Source organism: Austrofundulus limnaeus, unplaced genomic scaffold, assembly GCF_001266775.1.
Source record: "Austrofundulus limnaeus strain Quisiro unplaced genomic scaffold, Austrofundulus_limnaeus-1.0 Scaffold1879, whole genome shotgun sequence".
Taxonomy (NCBI): Eukaryota; Metazoa; Chordata; class Actinopteri; order Cyprinodontiformes; family Rivulidae; genus Austrofundulus; species Austrofundulus limnaeus.
Window position 1 is genome coordinate 17414 of NW_013954281.1, and position 12404 is coordinate 29817.

The window sequence follows — 12404 nt, forward strand, 5'->3', positions numbered from 1 at the left end:
CTAGTACTATTACTTCAGCTATTACAACTACTATGATTATTTATGTAAAACAAAGAAACTTAAAGATTTCTAACATCCTGTAAACTTATACTAAATGTAGAAATGTCTTTAAATCGTTAAATAATGAAACCAGTGTTTTTACTACTGCAGGAGAATATTTTTTATCAAGTGTTGATAGATTTATTTTGTGCGTTTCACAAAATAATTATCAAACCTGTTACTTTTTATCTGCAGCACCTTCAGAGGCCAACATATAAGAGATTTAAAATATATAATTGTACATTTGGGATGTCTGTTTTCCCAATGCAATTAAAAAGTTTATTACTGTTTTTATTATGCTCACCAGAGAAATTAGTTTTTCTTTGTAATTTACATCAGATTTAAATGTTTTCACTCTGTTTATTCCTGTTTGTAGTAACCATGTAAGAATAGTTGGAAMGACTTAACATCAAAGATAAATGTGTGAAATAGAAACTTATAATAAATAATTGGAGAGCAGTTGGTTTTCTGAAAATTATGTTTTAAARACTGTATTTACTTAAATAGCCATTTAAGTTAAAGAATTCCACATTTAGACTCAAAGGAAGAAAAGAGGCAGATAAATATCAGTATGAATGTATTTCATCTGACTGAATACATCGCTCATTATTTATTCTTGTTCTTTATTTTCCTCCTCAGGATCCGCGAGGCAGCAAAGACCCACAAGTTGGTGGAGCAGGAGCTGGCTCACGCCGTCAACGCCACCGCCCTGGTGCTGACTGAGGCCAAACTGTCCAGCCTTGAGGTACGGCGCAGAGAAAAAACAGATTGATCAAATGGAGAGGACAGAGTTTCAGTGGTTTAGATCTAYTGTTAGTGTTGCAGCCTGGTACTGAAATGTGAAGGTGCAGCTTTAAATATATTAAGTAGTGAACAGCCGGTCAGACTGACACAAAGAGTTCAGTGAAAACGATGTAAAGGTGGTGGTTTTGTGTTTTTAGTGTCTGAGTCGGAGCACGGCCGTGGAGATCGTCAACAGCAGTAAAGACCTGCAGGCTGAGACCAGGATGCTGCTGGATGGAAAACTACTGGTACGAGTCGTCTTCTCCCTGATGCTGAAAGCATCTCATGTTTCAGCCTCTGCTGCCTCGCCTTTGTTCAGTCTGTGTGCAAACTAAGCCTTTGTGCAGACGTACCAGCAGCCCTGCTCACACCAGTAATGTGTTTTTTAAAGGGAGGGTATTATTCAAAAACATCTCTTTTTTTAGTGTTATATCATGTTATAATGCCATTCCCTCATACATACCCAGTGTTGCTTTGACTCATTCATGCTTGTTTGAGAAATCCTTCAATCTCCTGTAGTCATGTGGATCTGCCTAAACACTTATGGTTCAAAGCTCCGCCTATTTACAAAAAGCTCCTCCCTGGAGCTCAATCTGCAGCTGAGCTCCACCCCACAGAGCACTCCTCCTAATTATTGTTGTGAAGACGTGCTGAAGTGGGAGTGTCAGAAATGGTAGGAGGTTCCCTAAAGAGAAAGAMGCCAATTTCAAGGTGTTTAGTCAAATTAATGTTTGATATAAACCATATTTTCATTACAACTGAAGTTAATATAGTTGATTGTGGTATAGAATTAAACTATGTGCCTGAAAATGCATAATAACATCCTGCCCCCCAACTCCCTACTTGATTTTTAGTAATCTTTTCCTGTTAAATCAATAAATCAAATCAAATCCAACTTTAAGAAAATGGATTTTCACAGATTTTCACTGTTTTTCCTAGAAACTCGACTCTGAACTACATTTATTTGTTTCCTTCTCTGGATTCTTCGCGGAATCAGATTCAGCTGGGATGAACATTAAGAAATGCAGCAAGCTGAGTGAATTAACATGATTACATTTAGTTTGATTGAACYTGTAAAACATGGCTGTTTTCACGCCTCTCGCCAGATGTTGGGTTTCACTTCAGTGAGAAACGACGCATAATGTGGGCAGGCAGCAGGGAAAGTGAGCAGATGTTGATCTCTTGTAGCCCTACAGCTGCAACAATGAATCAATTTTAACCTTTTTTCTTTTTTTTTCAATAAATCCATCCTGAACATCTCTCGTCTCTTCCTCTTTAGTCAGACTATCCTGAGGAAGAGGAGCTGCACCTGACTCTGAACAATCTGAGCGCTGAGCTCATCAAGCTGGATGACATCCACTGGATCTGTCCACTCATGCAGTGCTCTGAGGAGGTGGGTWTCACCTCAGTCTGTTGACAGAGAATTCAAAACAAAACTGTAAAGCTCTGTCGGCTGTTTTAAAAATATATTTAAAAAATAGCTAATATACTAAATTGAGATCGACTGATACAGGTTTTTGAAGGCCGATACTGATTTTTTAAACATCAGTCTAACCGATACGTGCAGCCGATATTTTTTGGCCGATTCTTGAAGCCGATACTACTTTTTCTTCCTCCATTAACATGATAAAAATAAGAATGATAACAAATGTGACACAAGTCTTAATTAAAAAAACATTTATTAACTAAGCCTTGTCTGATGCAGGCTGTATTAAGTGCTACCACACAGGATTTCTACTTTAAAAAAAAAATAAATAAATAAATTCATTATTTATTTTATCTAGTGCTAAATATTCTGTTCTTATTTGTATATTAATAAGAATAATATATTTTACATAAAGTTACTATTTTTTAATATCTCAGCATTTTTGATGCAAAAACAGCAACAAGCCTGAATAAAACTGTCAGGAACACAGAGAAAAAGAAGACACACATACATCTTGCTATCTTTGTGAGGACTTCACACACACAGCGCTCACAGCATCTCTGCCTCAGTCTGCTGCTCCCGTTTTTAACACCAGGCAAAAAATACATTTAAACCAGCTGACGTTAACTTTAGATCACAGTTTGAAATGTACACTGAAGAGGACCAGCATCACGACTGCAGTCACAGTAAACGTGATCTGAGCAGCGTCTGGTTCACATGATGGTGGACGGCTGCGCTCGCTAAAACGTTCAGCGAGAAAAGACCGAAAGCTTTTTTATTTTAATCCAGCAGGGAGAACAATAGAGGTGTTTTTCTATGCCTCATGTGAGCAGCTCCAGCATTTTTAAAAAGAAAAACAATGCGGACATGCTGATTACAGTGCGGGGCGAAAGTAAAGTAAAACATGTCGCAGRGCTCCCGTCTGGAAAAGAAACTTAAACACAGCTGTTCTCTCTTCCCTCATATTCTGACACAGAGGGTAGAAACAGTTAAATTATACAGTTAAAACACATTTATAGTTCATAACTCACCCTTGTTGTTGTTAGCACTCTGTCTCACAACATTAGCTGCTGCGCTSTCCCCGGGGGAAGGGGGCYYACACATGCGCTCGCATGACCCAAAGAATGGATCGGCCGAACGGACAGGGTATCGGCCGATACCGATACAAGGAAAAAACACAAATATCGGCCAAAAATATCYGCCGGCCGATGTATCGGTCAACCCCTAATACTAAACATCACWATCACATTTGATTMTTTCAACACATYTATTGTGCATAATGTCACAACAGACTTGACTCCATGAGTTTTAATCTAAACTGCAACCTAGATCTACATCATCAGCTCAGATTGAGTGGCAATGTTATAAATGTACTCAGTGTTTTTAGTAACATGTCCCAAACAAAAACTTTTATTAGAAAAGGAACAAACCAACATATTAAAGYGACAGTGACATGCTTATCCTTCAAATACAAAAAGTCAAAGAAAACATATTTATATTTAAGAAAATTAGCACAATACACATTATTTTACCCATTTTGTCCCATAACTGGCATATTTTCTCTTGAATCTGGCTCAGCAAAGTGAAACAGGAAGTGACATCAAAGGGAACTCTTTAAGAAAATAAACTCTGGTCTTTATTTATTGAAACAATCTTATTTAAACTCTTCTTCAACTCTGATAGTGACTCAAAATAATCTAAAGAAACATCAAATTCTTCTCTGCATCGCTCTGTTTACATGCAGACATTCCTCTTTGACATCACTTCCTGTTTCTTCACATGCAAATATCTGAACAACCGTTCATCTCAACAGCGTGAGATTTGTTTTGCAATTTGTTGTCAATGTTCTCTTTCCAAAAACGCATTCACATTTATTACAAAAATTTGATGTCACAGGCACTTTAAGGCCAACGTYTGTGAGTCACATGTGACCACTGTCGTATATATCAGACCATCACTCAGTCCTAAAGRCTCTGTGTTTCAGGACTCGGTGAGGAGCAGCAGTAAAAGCAGCAGCAGCAGCAGCAGCATGAAGCTGAAGATTATTCCCAAAACTAAGAAGGAGAAAGAGAAGCTCCACAAACAGAAGTCCAACAGCTCTCTGTCAGGTAGGAGCAGAGCCTTCAGGAACACACACTGCTCACACACAAAACAATAAAAAATATATATATTATTTGTGTTTGTTGTTGGAGATTTAATCAGTTCTGGATTTCTTTGTGTCTCCTGCAGGAGTGTGGGATATCAAAGGTGGGGCTGCTGAGGCAGACTCTTCAGGCAACTGATGATGATGTCAGAACCTTTCTCATCCTGACCAAACCAGGGGTTGGCTGCACCCCACCCACCCCCCCAATCTTCCTCCGCTTTTACCCCCCTACACCCTGTGGCTTCAGAGGACTCAGAAACAGACGTCGCTCCCTAATCCCAACTTTTAATCTGTTTGCTTTTCTCGGCCTTTTCTTTTTTTTAAAACAGACCATCAGGATGATTTTGGACTTTTTATTTCGTTTTTTTTTTTTTAAAGGGGGCGTGGCTCTGTGTTTCTTTGCTTCACTGCTGACGCTCTGCTTTCCGTTCTGTGGCCAGCAGCAAATTCAAGTCAAACCCCAGGGAGGTGTGGAGACAAACGGCGTGCGACAATAAATATACGTGGTGCTCCTCTCGCATGTCACGTGTATCGGATATTTTTTACTATTGTAAGTTGTTACAATCTCTGAAGTTCTTCTTTCCTTCAATCATTCTGTTTTTCTTAAGACTTTGACTAGCCTTCGAACTGCATATTTATTTCTTGTTGCTACTGCCATAAGAACTCCCGACAGCAACAAAGCGAACAAACTGAGATCTCAGCGTTCTCGTCTACTGAACTGGAGAATATCTTAAATGTTGCAAAAAAAAATTACACAGAGGAATGTACTTGTGTGGACTTGTATTAACCAGTGAATTATGATAATGTTCTATTAGGGTTCTCCTGTTGTTCAAGTGGTGCTTCGGTGGTCTTGTGCCGAAGCGTTGCAGTTTGGCTGCAAACCGACCTTTATTACGAGTCATTTCATCGAGGAGCGATTAATGTTTTAAAAGTGAATCAGTCGGTTCTGAGATGGGATTTGTTGTGGGGGGCCGGGGTCGACCCTCGCCCCTCTGCATATTTTAAACTTGAATCATGAAGCGTTTCGAGGTCCAGGACCAGATGATATGACTCGGTGTGTCTAGCTGGTGTTTACACAAAGAGGAAGCATCAAGGGCAAACTGAACGTTGCAGCTTCTTAATGTATTACACTTACTTTGTCCTCTACATGATTGTATGTAATATAAGGATAAGGGTTAATATGTATATGATTTTTGCCTTGTCTGTGGTTAAAAAGCTATTATTACAAATATATATCTATTTTTTGTAAATCTTRGTTCCCCGAACTGGAGATCTGTGAAGCTGTTTTGGCTTTGCTGCTTCCCCCTTTGATAAAACTCCAGCATTCCTGCATATTGATGCCGTTTGTGTCCCTGCATGCATAACTTCGCCTCACAGTGGAAAACTGCCTCAAAATTGTGAACTTCTGATTGTTTGCTCAGATTAACATTTGTGAACTTTTTGTTTTGGTGTGCTTACAGAAACATTTAAGAGAGTAACTTAAACAAAAGGGAATTTGTAGGTTTTTTTTTTCATCATTTTACAGTAGATGTTATTTAAGCAGGACAGCAGCTAAGTTTGACGTTTTAGCGTAATTTAAACTGGTAATGCTTGATAAAATGACTAAAATTAGAGTTGAGATAACRTCTCGAAGTGTTTTCTAGTACAGAGCGTTCAAAGACACATCAAAACTTTTATAAGTATTTATAAATAGCACCAAGCTTTCGTCTTAACCCGCGTCATAAAAAGGAAATTTCCACACAATTTCACCAGGTGTCCACATTTACAGCATAGAATAAAAAAGATATAGTTTTAATTAAAATGACTCCCACAAAACATGTTTGTTTATCGTTTACAAGTTCGTCAGTTGTTAAGGTTTTTAGGAAACAAAGTTAAGTTTAATTTTTTACATTTTTTGAAGTAAAAATGTTAGAGCTAATAAGGCATAGTTGTTTGGGTTTATAGAACATAGTTATTTTAAACTGGTCCAGATCTCCAGTATACTGAAAACTAAAGCTGTAAATATTTTCAGTTTTAAAATCAATCAGTTTTTCTCACCAAAACATCAGTTTAAATATGAACGCAAGTTTCAAATACATGTTTTTAAAACTACCTGGAGTGGTAAAGATGGGGCCCAACACAGATGGAAAGAGTATTTAATTTTTATTGTATTAATTATTTATTATTATTTTATTTTTAGATTCAGTGGCTTTGTATGTATTAAATTTTTTTACCATAAAGATACAGTCATAAATAATTTTTAAAAAGTTTAGATTACTGAATAATTTCTTTGGCAAACGATTATTAGTTAGTATTTTAACATGTTAATAACAATGAAACAGACGCTACGTTAGGTTAGGCTAATATTGTCACAAAGCTAACACCACACTGGATGGATGGAAAATAATTTAAAAATCAACAAAATGACAGTAAATAAAAAGATTTTGTGTCWGTAATACAATCTGGGAAAAATATGAACTTTTGGGTTAAAGCTGAGTAACAAACTAGCTAACATCACACTAGCCTACAGTTTAGCACAAAAAATTAGCTGCATGCTTTAAGTCTTTAAAGTTAGCTTGTTCTTTTTTTCCATARGCGGTACTTTAAAAAGTACAAAATGCACACAAAATACGTAATAATTCTAAAGTTTATTTTACGACAAGTTTGTATTTTTTATGATTTAGCTTAAAAGTTGCAGCCGCTAAAGAAGCTAAAAGCACATTCTGTTCAAGTTGAAACAAGTGGTTCTTAACTTGTGTGATTTTATTTATTATTTTTATTATTTTTAATCTATATTTTGCAGCTTAAACCCAGTGGTGGGTTGTGGTCACTGTGAGGCACTTGTAGATGTTCGGCTGTGGTGAGATGGTGTTTTTGTATCCATAGTGTGCCAGTTTATCGCTCTACACCTCCGAGGCTTTAGTGACGTTCTGCCAAGTCTGGACTTCTGATTGACCTGAATGGTGTGTGTATGAGAGTGAGTATGTGTGTGTGAGTATGTGTGTGTGTGTGTGAGAGAGAGAGAGAAAAAGCTTATGATGTAATACATTTCAAAGTTTACCGTATCTTGCCTTTGCACTTTACGATAAAGCAAAATTTACCGGGGGAAGAAAAAAAAAAACATTTGCATATGTATGTTCAGATTTTGAGTGTTTACAAGCATTTTTTTTTTAATTGAACTGATGAAAATGTTTTATTTATGACAAATATATATGGATAAAAGTGTGGTGATAAAATGTAATTAACCAATCGTAAAATTCTAAAAGTACATTTTAATTGTAAAGAGCTGTATAAACAGATGGTTACTACACTTGTGGTTTTAATCGCTTGTAATAGTTTTTTTTTCACCGTCACAGCAGCATCATATTGTACCAATAAGAGCTTAGATAAATATTAAAAACATGTGGGTCATTTGAATATTCTTTCATTTTTATTTTTAAACTACTGTATGAAATTCTTCAGTGTTATTTATAATTTACAAATGAATAGTTTACACAGTGGAGCTGTAAATTTTTATCTTTCAATTAAATTATAAAATGTTGAAGTGGCAAATATCACAATGTTGGGGAACACATACACACGAGCCATTTTGGAATAACCAGTTGCCTGTTTTTTTATTTTATTTTTTTCTAAAGTGATTTTTATTTTATTTTTATTTTTTATTTGTTTTCAATCCTCAAAAATGTGTTTTTATTTTTTTTGGACTGAAACTCTTCCGAGTGCTCATCTGCAGCTGAGATATCAGCAGAGGAACTCTGCGTGAATTTACAGACGACAAACACTTTAAGCAGGTTTTGTGCAACAGTATTGAACATATACAACGTTGTGAACGCAGCCCCAGCCAACACACTCAGACTGCGCCAGGCAGCGCCAGGCTCCGTGTTGCACGACCTTGTACGTCGCGAGGTGTTTTCTTGTGTCATGTGCAGTGTGTAACAAAGACGAAGTCGGTGCAAACCTCTGAACATTAAAAGAATTATTCAATTGTGACGGTTGTCTCTGTTTCTTATATTAATTAACTAATTTTGATTGTATGAACTGCCCTTCATAGCCCATCACTCAGACAAAATAATYTCTAACCTGCTGTAGGTAGCTATTTGCACAGCATAGTTAGAGTAATGSTTTATTTCTGACCAGGCTGACAAACTGACAGATCGGAGAAAAGCCCAGACCAAATTAGACTGGTGACCTCCATTTATCACCAGAGTGAGCCCCGCTGTAAGCATCTGTGTCGGAGGAGTAAAAATGGTGACCTAACAGGGCGTCGGCTCACAGTTGTTGCAACTATTAGATAAACAGCAAACGAAATTGGATCTGTGTCAGAAATTAATATGATTGGTAATTATGCTTGTTTCATTCAACAATCGTAAAATAGATAAGGAAAAACAAGTAATTTAAACTAGATCCAAAGTCGTAAAAACTAGGACTTTTTAGCTAGTTGAAAAATTCTGACTTCAGCTAGTAATAACATTTATTATTAATTACCTGCTATGTAGCCGACACAATGTTCACTGCATACCTGGTACTTTAAAGGATAAATCTTGTCTACTGATATTAGCTWACCATCTTCTCAACAAGTCAAGTTTGTCTAACAAAAACCTAAAAATAGTCAAATATGAAATATTATTTGACACTCTGCAAATGTATAAATCAGAGGCAATACTAGCTTGCAATAATTGATAATTTGTGCTAAACTAGCATGATCCAGCAAAGTGCTATACTCTGTTTATTAAAATGCTACAGAAGCTAATGTCTGCTAGCTGATACAATAATTACTGCTTTATAAGCTTAGTTTAAATATTTTAAATAATTATTTTATTTCAAACACCAGAATTAGTCATGGAGTTCCTCAGGGTTCAGTTCTTGGACCAATCCTCTTTATACATGCTTCCATTAGGTAAAGTTATTAAACAGCATGGGATAAATTTCCATTGTTATGCTGATGATACCCAGTTATATTTATCCATGAAACCTGATTAATCCAACCAGTTACTTAAACTACAAGCATGTCTTACAGACATAAAAACATGGACGACTCTTAATTTTCTGCTTCTAAACTCAGATAAGACAGAAGTTGTGGTTCTTGGACCTGAACATCTCAGGGATCAACTTTGCAGCCTTTCGCCTCCTCTGGATGGCATTAATCTGGCCTCCAGTTCTAATGTAAAGAAACGTGGTGTCATTTTTGATCAGGACATAACTTTTAACCCCCACATTAAAAATGTTACCAGGACTGCCTTCTTCCACCTGTGTAATATCACTAAATTTAGAAACACTTTGTCCAAAAATGATGCTGAAAAACTGATTCATGCATTTATCACGTCTAGACTGGATTACTGTAATTCTTTATTATCTGAGCATCCAAAAAACTCTTTAAGAAGTCTTCAGTTAATCCAAAATGCTGCTGCTAGAGTTTTAATGAGAGTTGGAAGGAGAGATCATATTTCTCCAGTTTTAGCTTCTCTCCACTGGCTCCCTGTCAAATTCAGAATTGAATTAAAAATATTACTCCTAACATACAAAACTCTCAACAACCAAGCTTCATCATATATTAAACATCTTATTGTTCCATACTTTCCTAACAGAGCACTTCGCTCTCAGACTGCAGGTTTACTTGTGGTTCCTGGAGTTTCTAAAAGTAGAATGGGAGGCAGAGCTTTCAGTTATCAAGCTCCTCTCTTGTGGAACCAACTTCCAGTTTCTGTCCGTGAGGCTGACACTCTGTCTACTTTTAAGATTAGACTGAAGACTTTCCTTTTTCATAAATCATATAGTTAGACTTAGGTTTCCTGAATTATTCTTCATTTCTGCTGCTAAAGACTTAGACTGCTGGAGCACAAACTGAGCACATTTCCTCACTCTGCTGTTCATTAATTAGAATGTTTTTATGGATATTTGAAGTGGAAAAAACAAACAAAGTCACAGAAASAGACATAGAAAAGTTTATTGAAGTTTCATGATAAAATACTGCAACATAARCTGCTTGTTCCCCAAACATCTCCTCTAAAAATTATTCATATTTTTCAAAAAGTTATTCTCAAAATGTGAGTTTTCATAAATCCATCTCTGAAACACATGTAAGAAAGAGTCGCACAYTTTAAAAGATTCAAAATGATTAAGAAACTTCCTTTGCTGAAGAATTGAAMTTATTCATCTAAACGAGCTTCTCCATCTTCTAAATCAGGCATGTCTTCATATCCTCCCTGTTCCTCTTCTCTCCTCTGCTCCTCTAACTTCCTCCTCTCCTCCTCCATCTTGCTCTGCTGCTCCATCAGTCTCTTCATCTCCTCCTCCACCTCCTTCCTCTTCATGTTCTGCGCCTCCTGCTCTTGCTTCAGCCGCTCGTCGCTGCCGTCCTGGCTTTTGCTCTGCTGTGCGCTGTCGGCCCACTCTTCATCCGAGTCACTGATGTCGTCGTCGTCGATGTCCCAGTCGGGCTGGTAAGACTCTGGGATTTCCAGGAAGCTGTCCTCTACGGGTTCTGGTTCTGGTTTGTAGTTGGGGTCCTCCAGTTTGCCCCAGGCCACCGGATCGCCCTTACGGAGCGTGATCTCGACTTTAGACGGGACCATGTTGACCGAGCTCTGTTTGACATTGATGACCTGAAGGTTGAAGGAGCAGAGGAAATCTGTCAACACGGTTCCTCGGCTTATAGAGGACAGGTTTAGTCTGCASTTTCACAAGGTTCAGTTCATTTAGTGCCAACCAAATCTTAAAAACTCCAAAACTTGGTCCAAGTCCATATTTATTAAAGAAATTCTTATAACAAATAATTCTTATAGAAATAAAAACCACCTTTTCCAAATTGTTTTATGTAGTCTTTAGAACATGTAACCTAATAAATTTGGGCAGCAAGAACAGTGGCGGATCTAGGATTTTTCTGAGTAAGGGGCCATCAAGGAGCCACAATATTTATAGAGGGGCCAAATATTTGTTCAACATCCTTGCACATAAATCCTAAATTTTGGTAAGGTGTATATATTTAACCAGTCACATATGATCCAACAATTGTACCGTAATGTAATGTTATTAAAAAGGTTTTAATTCTCCATATCAATTTTACTGTACATGGAAAAAATATTCTCAAAGCATGAGAAAAAAATGAAGCCATTATTGGCTAGTTGAAAGATGTTGTTTGCAAAATTGTTCAAGTGTTTTAAAGAAGAGAAGAAGAGAAGAGAGAAGACTTCTGTAAGACTGATTCATGCTGGACTTTACTGTTTGACTCATTAGCACCTCTAGTGTTTGGGCATGGAACTGCACCCATCATCACTGTTCTCAGGCAAAGGACAGATGTGTGACAGGACAGGGACACTTCAGGGGGCCAATCAGATTTCAGCAGGGGCCAATGCCCCTGTGGCCCTACCCCTAGAACCATCCCTGAGCAAGAAGGTCCTGGGTCCGATCCCCGGTTTAGACCTGGGGTCTTGGTGCTCTCCGTGTTACTTAGGAACTGATCCATATTGTCTTAAAGGGGCAATGTCATGTGTTTCTCAGGCATTTATTTAAATACTATACCATAATAAAGTATCTATGTTACCTTTAGTTATTATTAAAATGCTGGTTTTATGTTTAAATAGAAAATAAACGTATCTTCTCATCACTTCCTCTTCTAAACGTCGAGGGGGGGGTCACATGTGCTCTATGATGCAGTTTACTTGGCATCTGAAAATACATTTCCTCAAAGGTATTTTGAATCTGAAAAGAGCTTCACTGAGTGAGAAGTAGTTAGGAGCTCAGCAGACAGTTTCAGTTTCACTTTCAGTTTCACTCATTGTTTGCTTGTCATGGGCAAGGTGTGTGGGGTGTGTGGGGTGGGGAGGTGTGCTCTGTGATGAGGAAGTTCAGCTTAAAGACACGTCCCAGAGGTGTTTCTGGTCCCCACCTGTCGTTTTGCTCCTCAGCATGGCTTCCTAAAAACACTGCAGGATTTCTCAAACATGCATGAATGAGTCAGAGCAAGGCTTTGGACATGTTTTTATGAGAGTATAACATTATAACATGATGTAGGGGCAACCCTGGTGAAATAAACAT

General features: G+C 37.4%; 2 protein-coding genes across 2 annotated transcripts in view; one reads left to right on the forward strand and one right to left on the reverse strand.

Moving 5' to 3' along the window:
• Positions 1–678: 678 nt before the first annotated feature.
• On the forward strand, positions 679–8360 carry LOC106536574 (diacylglycerol kinase eta; the record flags this gene model as incomplete). Its single annotated transcript, XM_014033878.1, is given in 5 exon segments — positions 679–784; positions 981–1070; positions 2102–2215; positions 4233–4356; positions 4478–8360. Coding segments are annotated over 5 exon segments (487 nt in total), but the record flags the coding sequence as incomplete, so codon positions are not given.
• A 1932-nt stretch (positions 8361–10292) lies between these two features.
• LOC106536571 (cysteine and histidine-rich domain-containing protein 1) overlaps positions 10293–12404 on the reverse strand; it is a gene marked incomplete at its 5' end in the record, with an annotated part of 7308 nt that continues 5196 nt past the window's right edge. The window contains 1 exon segment of the mRNA XM_014033875.1: positions 10293–10972. Coding sequence (XP_013889329.1) covers positions 10517–10972 — 456 coding nt within the window.